We start from the raw sequence: 18,708 nt of genomic DNA on the forward strand, positions 1-18,708 counted from the left end.
TGAGGACGAGGTCAAGTAGGTTTTTCCCTCGTTCACTCACCACCTGCCGCAGGCCCAGACTGGCAGCTATGTCCTTCAGGACTCGGCCAGCTCGGTCAGTCGTGGTGCTACCGAGCCACTCTTGGTGATGGACGTTGAAGTCCCCCACCCAGAGTACATTCTGTGCCCTTGCTACTCTGTTTCTTCCAAGTGGTGTTTAACATGGAGGAGTACTGATTCATCAGCTGAGGGAGGGCGGTAGGTGGTAATCAGCAGGAGGTTTCCTTGCCCATGCTTGACCTGAAGCCATGAAACTTCATGGGGTCTGGAGTCAATGTTGAGGACTCCCAGGGCCACTCCTTCCTGACTGCATACCACTGTACCACCACCCCTGGTGGGTCTGTCCTTCTGGTGGGACAGGACATACCCAGGGATGGTGATGGAGGAGTCGGGACATTGGCTGAAAGGTATGATTCTGTGAGTATGATTATGTCAGGCTGTTGCTTGACTAGTCTGTGGGACAGCTCTCCCAATTTTGGCACAAGTCCCCAGATGTTGGTGAGGAGGACTTTGCTGGGCTGAGTGTGCCGTAGCTGAGGTCGATGCCAGGTGGTCCGGCCAGTTTTCATATTTTGTTTTGTAGCGGTTAGTTACAACTGAGTGACTTGCTAGGCTATTTCAGAGGGCAGTTAAGAGTCGACCACATTGCTGTGGGTCTGGAGTCGCATATAGGCCAGACCGGGTAAGGACGGCAGATTTCCTTCCCTAAAGGACATTGGTGAACCAGATGGGTTTTTACAACAATCTGATAGTTTCATGGTTACCATTACTGATGCTAGCTTTTTATTCCCGATTTATTTAATTAACTGAATTTTAATTCCCCAGCTGCCGTGGTGGGATTTGAACTCGTGTCTCTGGATCATTAGTCCAGGCCTCTGGATTACTAGCCCAGTGACATTACCACTATGCTACAGTTCCCACTATTTTCCACCCTCCATAAACTTGAGCTAATCCAAAACTCTGCTGCCCGTATCCTGACTCTAAGTCCCGTTCACCCATCACCCCTGTGCTTGCTGACCTACATTGGCTCCCTGGTCTGGCAACGTCTATTATAAAAAAAAAAAAACAAAAAAAAAACATTCTCATCCTTTTCAAATCCCTCCATGGCCTCACTCCTCCCTATCTCTATAACCTCCTCCAGCCCTGCAACCCTCCGTGATCTCTGTACTCCTACAATTTTGGCCTCTTGCGCATCCCCTGTTTTAATTGCTCCACCATTGGTGGCCGTGCCTTCAGCTGCCGAAGCCCCCAAGCTCTGAAATTCCCTCCCTAAACCTCTCCGCCTCTGTATCTCTGTCTCCTCCTTTAAGACGCTCCTTAAAACGTGCTTCTTGGCCAAGCTTTTGGTCATTTGTCCTAATATTGCTTTATGTGGCTGTGTCCAATTTTGTTTGATAACACTCCTGTGAAGCGGCTTGCAATGTTTTACTATGTTAAAGGTGCTGTATAATGCAAGTTGTTATATATGCAATTATCTTTTGAAAGTGCTTCCACCAGCCTTTCAGGCAGCATATTCAATAACAATTCGCTGCGTTAAAAAAAAAAAAAAAAAAAAAAAATTCAGCTCTTCTCCCCTCTGGTTCTTTTCCCAATTATCTTAAATCTGTGTCCTCTGGTTACTGACCTTCCTGCCAATGGAAACTGTTTCCCCTTATTTACTCTTCTCAAAACCCTTCATAATTTTGAACAACTCTTTTTTAAATCTCTTCTTTAGCTTCTCTACCCTGCGGAGAACAATCTCTCACTTCTCCACATAACTGAAGTTCCTCATCCATTCAAGTAAATCTCCTCTGCACCTTCTCTAAGGCTTTGACATACTTCCTAAAGTGTGGTGCCCAGAATTGGACACAAGATTCCAACTGAGGCCTAACCAGTGGTTTATAAGGGTTTAGCATAGCTTCCTGCTTTTGTACTCTATGCCTCTTTTTATAAAGCCAAGGATTCTGTGTGCTTTTTAACAGTCTTATCAACTTATCCTGCCACCTTTTTTAAAGATTTTTGGATGTGAACCCCCAGGTCTCTCTCTATCCCCTTTGAAATGGTAGGTCATTAAATGTATTTTGATGCTTTGGCAACATAAGATGTACCTTATCATGCCAATAAAGCGATTTGTATTGTATTGTATTGTTAGACAGTTAATTAAGAGCAAGTCTGATATTTTTAGAATACACATTTAAAATACCCTAATCCAGTAGTGCTGCTTGAGCAGCGTTGTTCTCATTCACATGCAATTAAAGCTGCAGACTTCTGTGTTTATGTGATGCCTCTGTTATGGTTAGGATTACTTCAATGTAGGACAGTGATTCACCTATGGTGGGGCCTGTTATATTGGCCCCAGGCGCACAATACTATTCCTAATGGAAAATTAGCCGCACAGCTCATGCCAGACTGAAAGTGGCAAACTGAGGTTTACTGCATATGTGTGAGTACATAGGATTACATAGGATATACGTCACAGAAACAGGCCATTCGGCCCAACCAGTCGATGCCGGCATTTATGCTCCACTCGAGCTTCCTCCTGTCTTTCCTCATCTAAATCTATCAGCAGAACCCTCTATTCCCTTCTTCCTCATATGCTTGTCTAGCCTCCCCCTTAAATGCATCTACACTATTCACTTCAACCACTCCCTGTGGTAGCGAGTTCCACTTTCTCACCACTCTTTGGATAAAGAGGTTTCTTCTGCATTCCCTATTGGATTTCTTGGTGACTATCTTATATTGATGGCCTCTAGTTATGCTCTTCCCCACAAGTGGAAACACTCTCTCTGTATCCAGTCTATCAAAATTTTTCATAATTTTAAAGACCTTCATTAGCTCACTCCTCAGCCTTTTTTCAAGAGAATAGAGACCCAACCTGTTCATACTTTCCTGATATATATTACAGAATCACAGAAACCCCACAGTGCAGATAGAGGCCATTTTGGCCCATCGAGCCTGCACCGACACACATCCCACCCGATCCCTGTAACCCCTACACATATCCCACCCTATCCCCGTAACCCCACGTTAAATATATACCCTCGTATTTCTGGTGTCATCCTTGTAAAACTTCTCTGCACCCTCTCCAGTGCCTCTATATCCTTATTATAATATGGCGACCAGAACTGTACACAGTACTCTGAGTGTGGTTTAACCAAGGTTCGATACGGGTTTAGCATAACTTCCCTACTTTTCAATTCTGTCCCTCTAGAAATAAACCCTAGTGCTTGGTTTGCTTTTTTTATGGCCTTGCTAACCTGCATCGCAACTTTTAGTGATTTGTGTATTTGTACTCCTAGATCCCTTTGTTCCTCTACCCCACCTAGACTCCCACCCTCCAAGTGATAAGTGACCTCCCTATTCTTCCTACCAAAATGTAATACCTCACATTTATCTGTGAACTTCATTTGCCAATTATATGCCCATTCTGCAAGTTTATTAATGTCTTCCTGTAACTTGTTGCAGTCCTCCTCAGTATTGACTATCCCCCCCCCCCCCCCCCCCCCCCCCCCCAAATTTGGTGTCATCTGCAAATTTAGAAATTCTGTTTTTGATTCCAAAGTCTAAATCGTTAATGTAAATTGTCAACAGCAGTGGTCCCAGCACTGATCCTTGTGGAACACTACTACCCACTTTCTGCCACTGTGAATAGCTACCCTTTACTCCCACTCTCTGCTTTCTGTCCTGAAGCCAGCCAGCAATCCATTCTGCTACTTGTCCCCTGACTCCGCATTCTCTGACCTTGTTCATCAGTCTATTATGGGGTACCTTATCGGAGGTCTTTTGAAAATCTAGATAAATTACATCTACAGCATTTCCGTTGTCTACTCTTTCTGTTACCTCTTCAAAAAATTCAATGAGGCTGGTCAAGCAAGCCTTTCCCTTTTGAAATCCCTGTTGACTATTCATCATCATATTTTTGGTTTCTAGATGTTCTTCTATTTTCTCCTTTAGTGGGGATTCCATTATTTTTCCTATCACCGATGTTAAGCTGACTGGTCTATAATTCCCTGGACATGTTCTATCCCCCCTCTTAAATATCGGTTTTATATTAGCTATCCACCAGTCCTCTTGCACTATACCTTTTTCTAACGAATTATTAAATATGCATAGTAATGCTTCTACTATCTCTTCCCTAGATTCTTTTAAAATGCGTGGATGCAATCCATCCAGACCAGGTGGTTTATCATCAAGTTTGATTAATTTATTTAAATATATCCCCTTTTTTATTTTAAATGCACTTATCTCATTACTAACCTCATCAGCCAATGGCATGTCCACCTGTTCTATCTCCTTGGTAAATACTGAAGCAAAATAATTATTTAATATTTCTGCCATCTCTGTATCGTTGCCTGTGATATTGTCTTGACTATCACTTAATGGCCCTATTCCTATCTTAACTTTTTTTGATGTGCTTATAAAATATTTTACTTTTGTTTTATGTTCCTTGATAATTTAATTCCAGAGTTCCTCTTTGCCTCCCTAATTGTTTTTTTGACTTCTCTCCTAATCTTTTTGTATTCTCTCTCATCATGCACTTCCCTGCTGTCTGTACTGAATGTATGCCTCTTTCATTACCCTCAATTGTTCCCTTTTATGGCTTTATTCATCCTTGAAGTTTCATTATTGTTTCGTTCGTTCTTTCCTTTTTAGCGGAATATATTTTTCCTGCACTCTGAACACTGTTTTAAATGTTTCCCATTGCTGGTCTACATCATTGTTTGCCAATATTGTTGCCCATTTTTGTTTCCCAAGTTCTATTCTCAGCCCCTCAATCAGCTTTTCTCCAATCTATTCACGTGATTTTAATCATACTCATGTCCTTCTCAATTATCATCTTAAAGCATATTATATTATGGTCACGATTCCCTATATGTTCCCCTACCTTTACATCTCTTCTCTGCTCTGGTTCATTCCCCATTACTAGATCCTGTTTGGCATAAAAATAAAACAAAAAAGGTGACTCAACTGTGGCTAACGAGGGAAATTAGGGATAGCATGAGATCCAAGGAGAGGACATATAAATTGGCCAGAAAAAGCAGCAAACCTGAGGATTGGGAGCAGTTTAGGATTCAGCAAAGGAGGACAAAGGGATTAATTAAGAGGGGGGAAATAGAATATGAGAGTAAGCTTGCAGGGAATATAAAAACTGACTGTAAAAGCTTCTATAGATATGTGAAGAGAAAAAGATTGGTGAAGTCAAGTGTAGGTCCCTTGCAGTCAGAATCAGGGGAATTTATAATGGGGAACAAAGAAATTGCAGACCAATTAAATACATACTTTGGTTCTGTCTTCGCAAAGGAGGACACAAATAACCCCCCAGAGATGTCGGGGAACATAGGGTCTAATGAGAGGGAGGAACTGAATGAAATTAGTATTTGTAGGGAAATGGTGTTAGGGAAATTGACGGGATTGAAGGCTGATAAATCCCCAGGGCCTGATAATCTACATCCTAGGGTACTTAAGGAAGTGGCCCTAGAAATAGTAGATACATTGCTGGTCATCTTCCCAAATTCTATAGATTCTGGCATAGTTCCCATGGATTGGAGGGTAGCTAATGTTACCCCACTATTTAAAAAAGGTGGTGGAGAGAAAACGGAATTATAGACCGGTAAGCCTAACATCGGTAGTGGGGAAAATGCTAGAGTCCATTATAAAAGATGTAATAGCAGAGCACTTGGAAAACAGTGACAGGATCGGACAAAGTCAACATGGATTTACAAAAGGTAAATCGTGCTTGACTAATCTACTGGAATTTTTTGAGGATGTAACTGATAGAATAGATAAGGGAGAATCAGTGGATGTGGTGTATTTGGACTTTCAGAAGGCTTTCGATAAAGTCCCGCATAAGAGATTAACGTGTAAAGTTAAAGCACATGGGATTGGGGGTAAGGTACTGACTTGGATAGAGAACTGGTTAATGAATTGGCCTCAACTGCCCTGTGTGGCAGAGAATTCCACAGGTTCACCACTCTCTGGGTGAAGAAATTCCTCCTCATCTCAGTCCTAAATGGCTTACCCCTTATCCTTAGACTGTGACCCCTTTAGAAGAATGAGAGGTGATCTTATCAAAACATATAAGATACTGAGGGGGCTCGACAGGGTAGATGCAGAGAGGATGTTTCCTCTCATGGGGAAATCTGGAACCCGGGGGCACAGTCTCAGAATAAAGGGTCGCCCTTTTCGAACTGAGATGAGGAGGAATTTCTTCTGAGGGTCGTAAATTTGTGGAATTCTCTGCCCCAGAGAGCTGTGGAGGCTGGGTCATTAAATACATTTAAAGTGGAGATAGACAAATTTTTGCAAGATAAGGGAGTGAAGGGTTATGGGGAGCGGGCTGGGAAGTGGCTTTGAGCCCAAGATCAGCCATGATCTTATTGAATGGCGGAGCAGGCTCGAGGGGCCAAGTGGCCTTTTCCTGCTCCTGTTTCTTATGTTCACTTCTTTGACCAAGGTTTTGGTCACCTCTCCTAATATCTCCTCCTTTGGCTTGACACCCATTTTTGTCCGATTATGTGTCTGTGAAGCACTTTGGGACTCTCCTCTACTTTAAAGGCGCGATGTGAAAACAAGTTGTTTTAAGTCCCAGTGATGAGGTTGCTCTAGTGCGTAGATTCTCAAGCTGGGGTCTGAGAGATCTTCAGATTTTTATCTTTGATTTCTGTATTTTTCGGTGTATATTGACTGAATAGCACATTGCCTGTGTCTTTATATACTAATAAACAGGTTCTGTTTAATTTGCATATCTGACACTGGCTTTTGGAAGTTAGAACAGGGTTTCTCGGCATGTCTGTAGTTGCAGGGAGTGTCTCGAGCAAATTGGCATGGAGTCTCCCACAAAGAATGTTTTGAAAAGCGCTGATGTTTAAGTATACAACATGAGGTATCCATTTTGATAAATACTTTGAATTAAGAATTTCTGTGTAATTTTATATTTAAATGAAGTAAGGCAATAATTTTGCCACTTGCATCTAATGAAGGGATAGTGCAGCTAATTATATAAACCCAATTATCAACTTTGCGTTTTGGAGTTGTTCTATATTTTTGTATCCAGGGTGAGAAAAGGCTATTACATTCTCATCCTTATCCTGCTGATTTCTTATCGATGCACCAACCACTCCTTTACCCTACGTCCCAATTTAGATGCACGAGTACAAATAGATTTTGAATCCTAAATGAAGGATAGATACAAGATGTTCTACCCTTGGTGATCTTCATATATTATGTATTAACTTAATGGTGTGACAAATGTTTTTGAGTGCACATGTAATGAGTTATCTTGTGGTGCTGTGATCAGTTAAGTTTCGTGATTTTGCACTTTCAGTATGGGAGTTTAAAATTAAAAGAATAATTCTTTGTAAAAGATTACCCAATCTGAATGATTTTAAATATGCAAAGCAATATTTTGATAGACTGAGTTACATGCATTAATGGGATATTTATACAGGTCAATCTGAAATACTGGTTATAAACATAGTAACTGACAATTAGCCTCTTAATAAGGCAACTGACTTTCTGTAATAAACCAAGGGGTGTTCAGAGATGATGTGCTTCTGGAATCCACTCCCACAGAGCTACTGTCGAAAGGTTCCAAACCAACACGAAGAGCTAGAGGGCAAGGTATAGAGCACCTGTTTTGTGTGTCTGTGTATAAAAGGCGTAGCATTTGAGTAATGTCTTGGGTGGAGGGGAGTGCAGGAGTGATGACAAATGTGTTCTCTAACACTGCTGTGAGACCACTTGGGTCCATCATGTGAAGAAAATTAGGATGATGAGCACATTTAAGCTTTGACTTAAGAGAATGCAATCTTTCAACAGATTTCATTTAACACTGTAGTGTGAAGCAATATCTTTTACTTTATAATGACTGTCATGATAAATGGCGGTCCTTAAGTAATAGCAATAAACGTTACAGGACTAGATGCATTGCCATTATGTGGCAGCAAATAGTAAGGAGATTTGCAACGAATATCTTGCGCAGGTACATAAATCATGCATGTGTTTTCTTCCAGCTCTGCCAAAGCTTGTCTCCGTTACTGCTGTGAAGATGGTAGGGTAGTTTTAATACATGGTCATTATAACTTGGAGGGCTCAGAACAGATGTGTGAGCTGGAAATTTACGACACTGCTGCTTAAACTGCTAATATTGGCCTTGTTTTAGTTCAGATTTCATAACCCAGGCATTCATGGACTGATGTTCATGAGCTAGCTCCTAGTGTTTACATTACTAAATCCAGCTCCCTTATCCGAGTAGCAGACTCGAAGACTTCAGTCTTTCCCTGCAGCAAAGCTGAGCTGAGAAACTACATACTGGGTATCACGAGGATGAATGCAGGTCCCCACCATTCTGCACTGTCTTTGTAATGTACAGCGATAGCTGAGCTACTTTACTTCAACTGCTTCTTTTTATAGTATTTAAGTAATTGTATCTGTGACAAGGAAACCAAGATCTTTGATTTGGGGAATTCTGTCACTGACCTGTTTCCAGCATTTTCCTTTTAGTGAGTAAGAGTTGAGTATTGCACTAAATTTGCACATCAGACTGAAGATTTAAAACTTGAATTCCAGGTTTAAACTCAAATGTCGGCAGTCCGGTTTCAAATACTGGACATGCCTCCACAAGATGGGAACTCTTCTGTGTATCTCGTGAACTGATTCCAACATGTCAATGTTGCAGTTCTTCTCCGAAATAAGTGCTGATGTGACTCAACTTGGCAATGATTGTGTGCACGTGCGTGGTGCTGTCCCATCACCTACAGTAAAAAGGAGCAAAATAAATCTAATCTAAACCGCTATGCTGACTCATTGACTCTTGAGCATGGTGTTTAAATCCTACTGAAAAACAAACAGCAATAACACCTTTAACGTAGTAAAATGTCCCAAAGCACTTCACCGAGCCACATAAGGAGAAATTGGGGCCGACGAGGTAAGTTTTAGGGAGCGTCCTAAAGGAGGAGAGCGAGGCGGAGAGGTTTAGGCAGGGAATTCCAGAGCTTAGGGCCGAGGCAGCTGAAGGCATGGCCACCGATGGTTGAGTGATTATAATCAGGGATGCTCAAAAGGGCAGAATTTGAGGAACGCAGATATCTCTGGGGGGGGCGGGGGGGTGCTGCTGCTGCTGGAGGAGATTACAGAGATGGGGAGGGGAGAGGCCATGGAGGAATTTGAAAACCAGGGATGAGAATTTTAAAATTGAGGCGTTGCTTAACTGGGAGCCAGTGTAGGTCAGCAAGCTACACTGGAGTCAGCTACTTCTGAAGTCCATGCATCTTTTAACCTTCCGTTGTGGAGAACGCTGTCGGTTTAAATTTCTTTATGCAGGGAAATGAGGAAAATCTATTCTCGCGTAAAGGAGCCCTGCCCACACTGCTCAAATGCTCCCCTGCCGATCGTTTACTTCCTGCACCTTGGAGGTATCTGCTGACGTAATGGCAGCACTTCCTAAATTGAAGAAATGCCTGTGCATGTGCAATATGTGGTATGTTGTGAGAGAGGGTATTAAATTGTTAATGCCCCTTCACAAAATAAACTTCTCACTCATTCCCCCCCCCCCCCCCCCCCCCCCACAAAAGTAATGGCTTTATCTAAATTACTGGTTGAATTCATCTCTCCTTAATCTCTGCAGTGTGCTGTCTCAACTTAAATGACTTGCCTAATGGAAGGCTAAATCTTGGAAGAAAAACATTTCAAAACATCAGTGTGCAACGATGACCCTTGCTTCGAGTGAATCATTGTGAACTTTGAATGGAACCACCCATTAATTTTAATGCGGGGGCATATCCAATTAAATGCAGTTTGTTCCAAGTCAATAGCAGGAAAAAGTAATCAAACTGCTGCATTTGGTTTGCAATGATTCAGAAAATTGCAGTTTCTGGTTACAAAACAAAATCCGAGCAGGCAGCTAACATGGCAGACCTGTTGAAGTGGCTACAGCTGTGTACTCTGTTGTACTGTAACTGCAGGTTTAGATGATTTGCTTTTTTCTCTCCCTAGAATACCCTCACAAGTATGGGCCGACAGGAGGCTGTGCTGACCAGTCAGTGTTTGAAAGAATGAAGAAGTACCAGATGTTTGCTGTAGAAGAGCCCACGTCACCGGTGAGCTGGCTACAACATTGCAGCCCGGATCTCTAGTTTAAAATGTGAATTGCAATTGTAATGTACCATTTATTTCATCTGTACTACACTGGATGAAATTAAGAAATCGCACTTCAAACCAGCGATTTCTAAACTTTTCCACTCGAGACCTGAGCACATAATCTAATCTGATACTTGAGTGCAGTACTGAGTGAGCGCTGCTTGAGATGTTAACCCGAGTTCTGCCTTCTCAATTGGACATAAAAGGTCCCATGGCACTATTCAAAGAGGAGCAGGGAAAATCTGGTGTTCCACCCAACATTTATGCCTCAGCCAACATTACTAAAACAAATGATCTGGTCATTTAACTGTTTGTGGGACCTTACAGTATTCAAATTGGTGTTGTTTCTCTACATAACAACCATGAGGGCACTTCAAATGTATTTCATTGGCTGTGAAGTACTTTGGTATGCCTTAGGATGTGAAAGCTGCTATATAAATGCAAGTCTTCTGTGTGGGTGGGTCTTCCTGCATATATTGACATACTGTCACAGATCCCTAATCATAACTTCTGAAAGACAGTATCTGTTGCCCAAAAGAAAGTGGAAAAATCATTGCAGAAAATAGGCTCTTGGTTTGGTATAAAAAATAAACTGAAATAACGTGCTAGTAAATCCACAACTGCAGAAACCTGATGACTCTGTGCACCCCTCAAGAATCAGTATGCCCAGTTTGAAAACCTACATCACAACTGTGTTTTTGCTGGGTTGCACTGGCACCTAGTTTTAAAAAAAAACAATTCTTCCATTGGAGTCAGATTATCTAGTCTGTCCTTTTAATCATCTATTTTTCTTTTGAGAAATCGCGATCAAGTGCCAAGAGCCATAATGCAGGACATCACCAAAGTTGAGAAGAGCAGAAGACTAAATACATTGAAAAGATTGGGTGATGCTAGGCTTGAGGTGTAAGAATGTAGAAGGTATGGGAAACTGGGACAAATGTAAGAAATCACACAACACCAGGTTATAGTCCAACAGCTTTATTTGAAATCACAAGCTTTCGGAGCGCTGCTCCTTCGTCACCTGACTAAGGAGCAGCGCTCCGAAAGCTTGTGATTTCAAATAAAGCTGTTGGACTATAACCTGGTGTTGTGTGATTTCTTACATTTGTCCACCCCAGTCCAACACCGGCATCTCCACACCATGGAAACTAGGATAAGTAAGAGATAATGTAATTTTGAGATTGTGGGAGATGGCTCAAAAGAGTCTGTGTTTTTACACAGTGGGACTGCAGGAGGGATGAAGGGTGTGCAATTGGAGCTTGGAGGAACAAGGGAGGAGGAGCAGTAGACACTGAAGCAACAGTAGTGGCAAAGCAGTGTATAAAACTGGCCAGCTAAGGTTTCTAAAATTTAATGTTGGGCGGGGGAGTGGAAAAACCTAGCTGAATTATGATTCATGCTCATCACCAACAGCTCAGGATCATTTTTCCGAAGTGTGAAAGTCATCAGATCTTTAGAGTTCGTATACAGATTTCACACAGAAGCCATATGAAACACTCTGAAACATCTCCAGCTATATTATTGAAATATAGCAGTCTCCAAACTTTTAGAATTCATTTTGTTTATTCTTTTTCGGTTAGTGCTTTTACATGTACAGTTGGAGGTGTTGTCAGTGAATATTTGTACCAGTTTTTTAAAATTAGAATTTTAATATTTTCTCACAGGAGAGGAGCGAAGCAGACATTGCGATCGGGGGGGGGGTGGAGTGTGAAATATTAGATGAAATAAACATCATGAGAGGAAGTATTAAGGGGTTTAGCAGCTTTAAAAGTGGATAAATCCCCAGGCCTGGATGAAATGTATCCCAGGCTGTTAAGCATAGCAAAAGAGGAAATAGCAGAGGCCCTGACCACCATTTTTCAATCCCCTCTGGCTTCAGGTGTGGTGCCGGAGGACTGCTAATGTGGTACCCTTGTTTAAAAAGGGAGCAAAGGATAGACCGAGTAATTACAGGCCAGTCAGCCTAACCTCGGTGGTGGGAAAATTATTGGGGAGAATTCTGAAGGACAGGATAAATCTTCATTTAGAAAGACACGGATTAATCAAGAATAGTCAGCACGGATTTGTTAAGGCAAGGTCGTGTCTGACAAACTTGATTGAATTTTTTGAAGAGGTAACAAGGAGGGTAGATGAAGGTGGTGCATTTGATGTAGTGTATATGGACTTTAGCAAGGCTTTTGATGAGGTTCCACATGGCAGACTGGTCACGAAGTTAAAAGCCCATGGGATTCAGGGCAAAGTGTCGAGTTGGATTCAAAACTGGCTCGGAGACAGGAAGCAGAGGGTAATGGTTGATGGGTGTTTTTGTGACTGGAAGGCTGTATCCAGTAGGGTTCCGCAGGGCTCAGTACTAGATCCCTTGCTTTTTGTGGTACATATCTTGCCTTGAATATAGGGGGTATGATTAAGAAGTTTGCAGATGATACTAAAATCAGCTGTGTGGTTGATACCAAAGGAGGAAGCTGTAGACCGCAGGAAGATATAATACATTGGTCAGGTGGGCAGAACCGTGGCAAATGGAATTCAATGCGGAGAAGTATGAGGTAATGCATTTGGGGAGGGCCAACAAGGAAAGGGAATACACATTAAATGGTAGGACACTGAGTAGTGTAGAGGAACAAAGGGACCTTGGCGTGCATGTCCACAGATCCCTGAAGGTAGCAGGCCAAGTAGATAAGGTGGTTAAGGAGGCATACGGAATGCTTACCTAAGCCGTGGCATAGAATACACGAGCAGGGGGGTTATGCTTCAACTGTATAAAACACTAGTTAGGCCTTAGCTAGAGCACTGCGTGCAGTTCTGGTCATCACATTACAGGAAAGATGTGATTGCACTAGAGAGGGTACAGAGGAGATTTACAAGGATGTTGCCGGGAGTAGAGAATCTTAGCTATGAGGAAAGACTGGATAGGCTGGGCCTGTTTTCCTTGGAACCGAGAAAGCTGAGGGGAGACCTTATTGAGGTGTATAAAATTATGAGGGGCATAGATAAAGTGGATAGGAAGGACCTATTTCCCTTAGCAGTGGGGTCAAAAACCAGGAGGCACAGATTTAAAGTAATTGGTGGAAGGTTTAGAGGGGTTTTGAGGGGAAATTTCTTCACCCAGCGGGTTGTGGGGGTCTCAAACTCACTGCCTGAAAGGGTGGTAGAGGCAGAGACCCTCAGCACATTTAAAAAGTACTTCGATGTGCACGTGGGATGCTCTAACCTGCAGGGCTACGGACCAAGAGCTGGGAAGTGGGATTAGGCTGGATAGCTTTGTTGGCCAGCGCGGACACGATGGGCCGAAATGGCCTCCTTCCATGCTGTAACTTTCTATGATTCTATGAACTCTTTACAACTAACAGGATAAATTACTCTCACTGACTGCCAGTAAGCAAAATGATAAAATGGTTGGCATATTTCCCAGTGTATTACAGGAATACGCTTTAAATGATGGTAGTCCTGAATGAATGAATATATTCTGTGTGGGTTTATGACTGTTATCTGTTTGCGTTTAAAAATTAAAATGCAGCTACTTATGCAGGTGAAGTTGCTGAAAATAGTTCTGTCGAATGTTTTAATAAATTAATTTAAGTAAAATTTATCCATTAGATACCCTTTCATCTCTGAATATTACATTCAGGCGGATAACCAGTTCCTAGTACATCTTCAAATGTCTTTAAATACAGTGTTCCCTGTATCCTGTGAGAAATATGTGGCCTTGGCTGTTTCTTTGAGGCAGATGCCAACCAGAGATTGCAGTCGCAACATGACCCATTGCCTGATTATCCCCTGGCATAGTACTTTGGAGCACTGTTGCATAACTTTCTATTGTTGAAAGATGGATATTGTCATCAACTCTCTCTTCTGTTGTACTGTTGCCTCTAGGTGCAGAAACCTGTGGATTTTGAACACGAACATGATCATGAACCAGTTATTTTGAGAAAAAGACGTGCCGCTCCAGAGGAGAAAAACACATGTCAGCTCTTTATTCAAACAGATCATCTGTTCTTTAAATACTATGGTTCAAGAGAAGCAGTTATAGCCCAGGTATGAAATCGAAAGTCGAATCCTTATTCTAATTAAAAATGTGTGTGTGTTTGTTTTTGTGTGCCTGTGTCTATATGTAATAAAATCAAAGTCTTCAGTATATGTGGCTTGCTGCATTAGATGCGTTGATATTTAATACTAGGTTTGCAAACCAGAATCGGTACACATATAAAAGACTGAGACAAGTTACCAACTATGAAGGGTAGATTAGTTATGACCTTTACAAAAGAAATCTGGGATCACTAGCCCATCTGTTGCAATATTGTTTTGCCATTAGACATTTGCTGGTTTGAATCCTAAACACTTGAGTGTATGACCAGTTTTATTTGTTGTTGGTAGGTTTGCTGGCTGCATTGTCCTGTGAGAATGAATGCTTGAAATGGGAAATGGCGCACCCCTACCTTAAAGAAGCAATATTCCCTAATTAACAGAAGAATTACTGCTCGTGTGATTTGTGGGGCTGAATTTTTGTGACTGATTAAGGATAAATTATGAGTTTGGTTGCAGTTTATCACTGTCAAAAAAAAGCTTCCTTGGAATTTTCCTCAAATGTTTGAGTTGAAATACAGGAAACTTTGTGCTATCCGGCACCCACGGGACCGAGCTGCTGCCGTTGCCTCAAAACTGCCGTACTCTCCAGAGTTAATGTTGAGCGATACGGAGATTCTTATCTCCGTATTTGACAACAAACACTGTTGCTTAGCAACAGCTTCTAAACACTCGGGTGTGGCCCTAAAGCTCTGTAGCTGAAGCTGTTGCTATAGCTACAGATCTTTCACAGCTTGACTGTTCAAACAAAGCAAAAAAAAAACAAACAAAAAGAATAAAAAACAGCTGCTGATTTTTGCCGGTGGCTCCAGATTGCTGGATAGCTCACCTCCGGATAGCACAAAGTTTCCTGTAATTGGCTTTTGAGAACATTTCTGGGAGTGATTGAAAATTGGCTATGAATTGCCAAACACAATTTGCAGTTCAGTTCAATTGAACAGATTAAAACTGCAATATACCCTCCTCGATTCCTTCTCCCCCGAATAATGGTTTCTAACCAATGGAAGCTTCTTGTCCTGCTGAAAATAAATAAAGATGTTGCTCAATTACTTGTCATTCTCAAGCACCTATAATGAACTTTTGAACTTAACATTTGTTAATTTTTTAAGTGATCTCATCCCCAATTTATGTATCTGCCATTTTGGGACTAATTTCCTGACACAAACCCAAATGATGATGTGGCTAAATGTTACCCTTTGGGAGTACTATAGGAAGTAATGCCAGAATATCATCACATCTCTGTATTCAAATTCACTTTTATAGTAAGACCGTCATGATCTGTATTTAATGTAGTTGCAAATGTATCTGTTGCCATAGTAAGTTATGTTGCTATAGCAAGGTCCAAGATATGGCAAATTGATGTGTTGGGAATCAATTTTATGAAAGAACACTCATTTTGAAAGAGCATATTTTGCAAATCATGTAAGCTAAATTTAATTAATAGTTATCTGATTGGCTTGGTAATCAGATCTCAGTTTGGATAAAGTTTGTAATTTCCTTGTCGGGGCCTTGCCTCTCAATTTTCAAAAACAGCTGGCTTAAGTGTTGGATTGGACCATTTTATACTAGATGCCTGTTCTTGGACTAATTAATTATCCTTTGACAGCTGCAGCAGAATCTTCGATTGTCTGATCATCTGCGAGTGAGAGAAGGGGCCCATTGGGCCAAATTTAATGAAAAATTGTATGTTCTAAATACAGTTAACACTTGGGAAATATTGAGCATTTGACTTTTTAGGGACTGCAAAAATATCTGGCTATTTTTGAATGCTACTTAAGTGCTAGAGCAATGTTTTCACTTTAGCAGCTGTTGTAAATAAAATAATTTCTTTTACGTTTCATCTCCAGATTTCCAGTCACGTCAAAGCAATTGATACAATTTACCAGACAACAGATTTTCAAGGAATCCGAAATATCAGTTTTATGGTGAAAAGAGTGCGAGTAAGTACTACTACAACTTGTATTTATATAGCGCCTTTAACGTAGTAAAACGTCCGAAGGCACGTCACAGGAGTATTATAAGACAAAAGAAATTTGGCACCGAGCCACAAGGAGAAATTAGGGCAGGTGACCAAAAGCTTGGTCAAAGAGGTAGGGTTTAAAGAACGTCTTAAAGGAGGAAAGCGAGGTGGAGAGGTTTCGGCAGGGAATTGCAGAGCTTGGGGCCTAGGCAACAGAAGGTGCAGCCACCAACAGTTGAGCATTCCCGATTTATAATCACTCGAGGGCAGAATTAGAGGAGCACAGATATCTCGGCGGTACAGGGGGGGGCGGGGTGGCGGGGTTGTGGGGCTGAAGAAGATTACAGAGATGGGGAGGAGCGAAGCCATGGAGCGATTTGAAAACAAGGATGAGAATTTTGAAATCGAGGTGTTGCTTAACCGGGAGCCAATGTCGGTCAGCAAGCCATTGGGTGATGGGTGGACAGGACTTGGTGCGAGTTAGGACATGGGCGGCCGAGTCTTGGATAACCTCAAGTTTACATAGGGTAGAATGTGAGAGGCCAGCCCAGGAATGCATTGGAATAGTCCAGTCTAGAGGTAACCAAGGCATGGATGAGGGTTTCAGCAGCGGATGAGCTGAGGCGAGGGCGGAGACGGGCGATGTTAGAGGTGGAAATAATGTGAGCATGCTGAATTTCTTTAGTGCTCCTTTGTGGCACCTACGTATAACACAAGTTTGTGTCTGTATGCTGGCATCGCGCTTCAGCTCATGGACAAGCCTCAGCCCTGACCTGCCCCTTCCTATAGCTGTGCCTGCGGCACACCGCTCCTGACTGTTTGCTAAATTCTTCAGAATCGCTGAGCTTGAGCAGTAACTGCCCGACATCAGAATTTTAAAAAACCCAAAGTATTGTGGGTAGAAAACAGAGACTGAATGATCATTTAAATTTTCTTGCTTGACTTCTTAACTTAAATTTTCCCTGGTGTACTCCCAACCCCAGCTCCCTCTCCCACCTTCCCATCCCTGCCTTCCCACTGTTTCAGAAGGAAGAGGAGACACTTATGAAAAGTGTGAGAGAGAAAGACTTGATGAAACAGATACTCCGTCAAATGAGAGAAGTGCTTGAGGCCCTTGTAAAGAGAAATAAGTAGCAGTATGGCTAGACACGCATGCACGTAAAGGATTAGGTTTGGCAGGCAAACAGAGAAATAGTTCCAGGAAAATGCATGTTTTTTTTGTGGTCAGTGAGCAGTGCCATGGGAGAACAATAGATGTTTTAATATATTCATTTACCCACATTATATTTATGTAGAGTATATTCCTTAAACAATTTTATCCTTTCTCCTCCAATGTGTTATCTAACAGGATAAATAACACTGCCTTTCAGATCAACACCACAGATGACGAAAAAGATAGAAGCAACCCATTTAGGTTTGCGAACATTGGTGTGGAGAAATTCCTCGAACTCAATTCAGAACAGAATCATGACGATTATTGCTTAGCCTATGTGTTCACAGATCGTGATTTTGATGATGGTGTCCTGGGACTGGCTTGGGTTGGTGCACCAGCAGGTAAATGTCTGCAGACGTTACTGTTTCCAACAACTTGGGTTCCTTGAATTAAATGGCAAACAGAGAAACATAGAAACATAGAAAACTAGGAGCAGGAGTCGGCCATTCAGCCCTTCGAGCCTGCTCCGCCATTCAATATGATCACGGCTGATCCTCTATCTCAATACCATATTCCTGCTCTCTCCCCATACCCCTTGAAGCCTTTTGTGTCTAGAAATCTACCTATCTCCTTCTTAAATATATTCAGTGACTTGGCCTCCACAGCCTTCTGTGGTAGCGAATTCCACAGGTTCACCACCCTCTGAGTGAAGAAATTTCTCTTCATCTCAGTCCTAAATGTCCTACCCCGTATCCTGAGACTGTGACCCCTCGTTCCAGACCCCCCCCCCCCCCCCCCCCCCCCCCAACAGCCAGGGGAAACCTCCTCCCTGCAGCCAGTCTGTCTAGCCCTGTCAGAATTATATACGTTTCAATGAGATCCCCTCTCATTCTTCTAAACTCTAGGGAATACAGGCCTAGTCAACCCAATCTGTCCTCATACGACAGTCCTGCCATCCCAGGAATCAGTCTGGTGAACCTTCGCTGCACTCCCTCTATGGCAAGTATATCCTTTCTTGGGTAAGGAGACCAGAACTGCACACAGTCCTCACCAAGGCCCTGTACAACTGTAGTAAGACATCCTTGCTCCTGTACTCAAATCCTCTTGCAATGAAGACCAGTAGTTACTTCCACTCGGCTCCTGCTTTGACAATTGAAATGATTAAAGTATACAGCTTGGAAATTGATGCTTTTAGAATGATGTGATAACTGATGGTGTTTGTTTTTGTTCAAAAGGAAAATATAATTTCTATTGATATTTTAATTTTTAATAATTTAAAGTTTGCTTTAATAGTATTGGGCTCTCTCTGTAGTTTACTCGCATTCTATTTCCATGTTCATTTAAATCAAATTAGGAACTT

At 42.0% G+C, this 18,708-nt stretch overlaps 1 protein-coding gene across 1 annotated transcript in view; it reads left to right on the forward strand.

The window, feature by feature from the left end:
* The window catches only part of adam10a (ADAM metallopeptidase domain 10a), a 159,385-nt gene that overhangs the window by 108,423 nt on the left and 32,254 nt on the right, over window positions 1-18,708 (forward strand). Inside the window, exons 5-8 of the mRNA XM_085968714.1 lie at window positions 10,012-10,115; window positions 14,026-14,187; window positions 16,083-16,175; window positions 17,566-17,749. Of these exons, the coding sequence (XP_085824840.1) occupies window positions 10,012-10,115; window positions 14,026-14,187; window positions 16,083-16,175; window positions 17,566-17,749 (543 nt within the window). The remainder of the gene's footprint in view (window positions 1-10,011; window positions 10,116-14,025; window positions 14,188-16,082; window positions 16,176-17,565; window positions 17,750-18,708) is intronic.

This window comes from Somniosus microcephalus, chromosome 27 (genome assembly GCF_052327205.1).
Source record: "Somniosus microcephalus isolate GS21.2 chromosome 27, FLI_Smic_1.0, whole genome shotgun sequence".
Classification (NCBI taxonomy): Eukaryota; Metazoa; Chordata; class Chondrichthyes; order Squaliformes; family Somniosidae; genus Somniosus; species Somniosus microcephalus.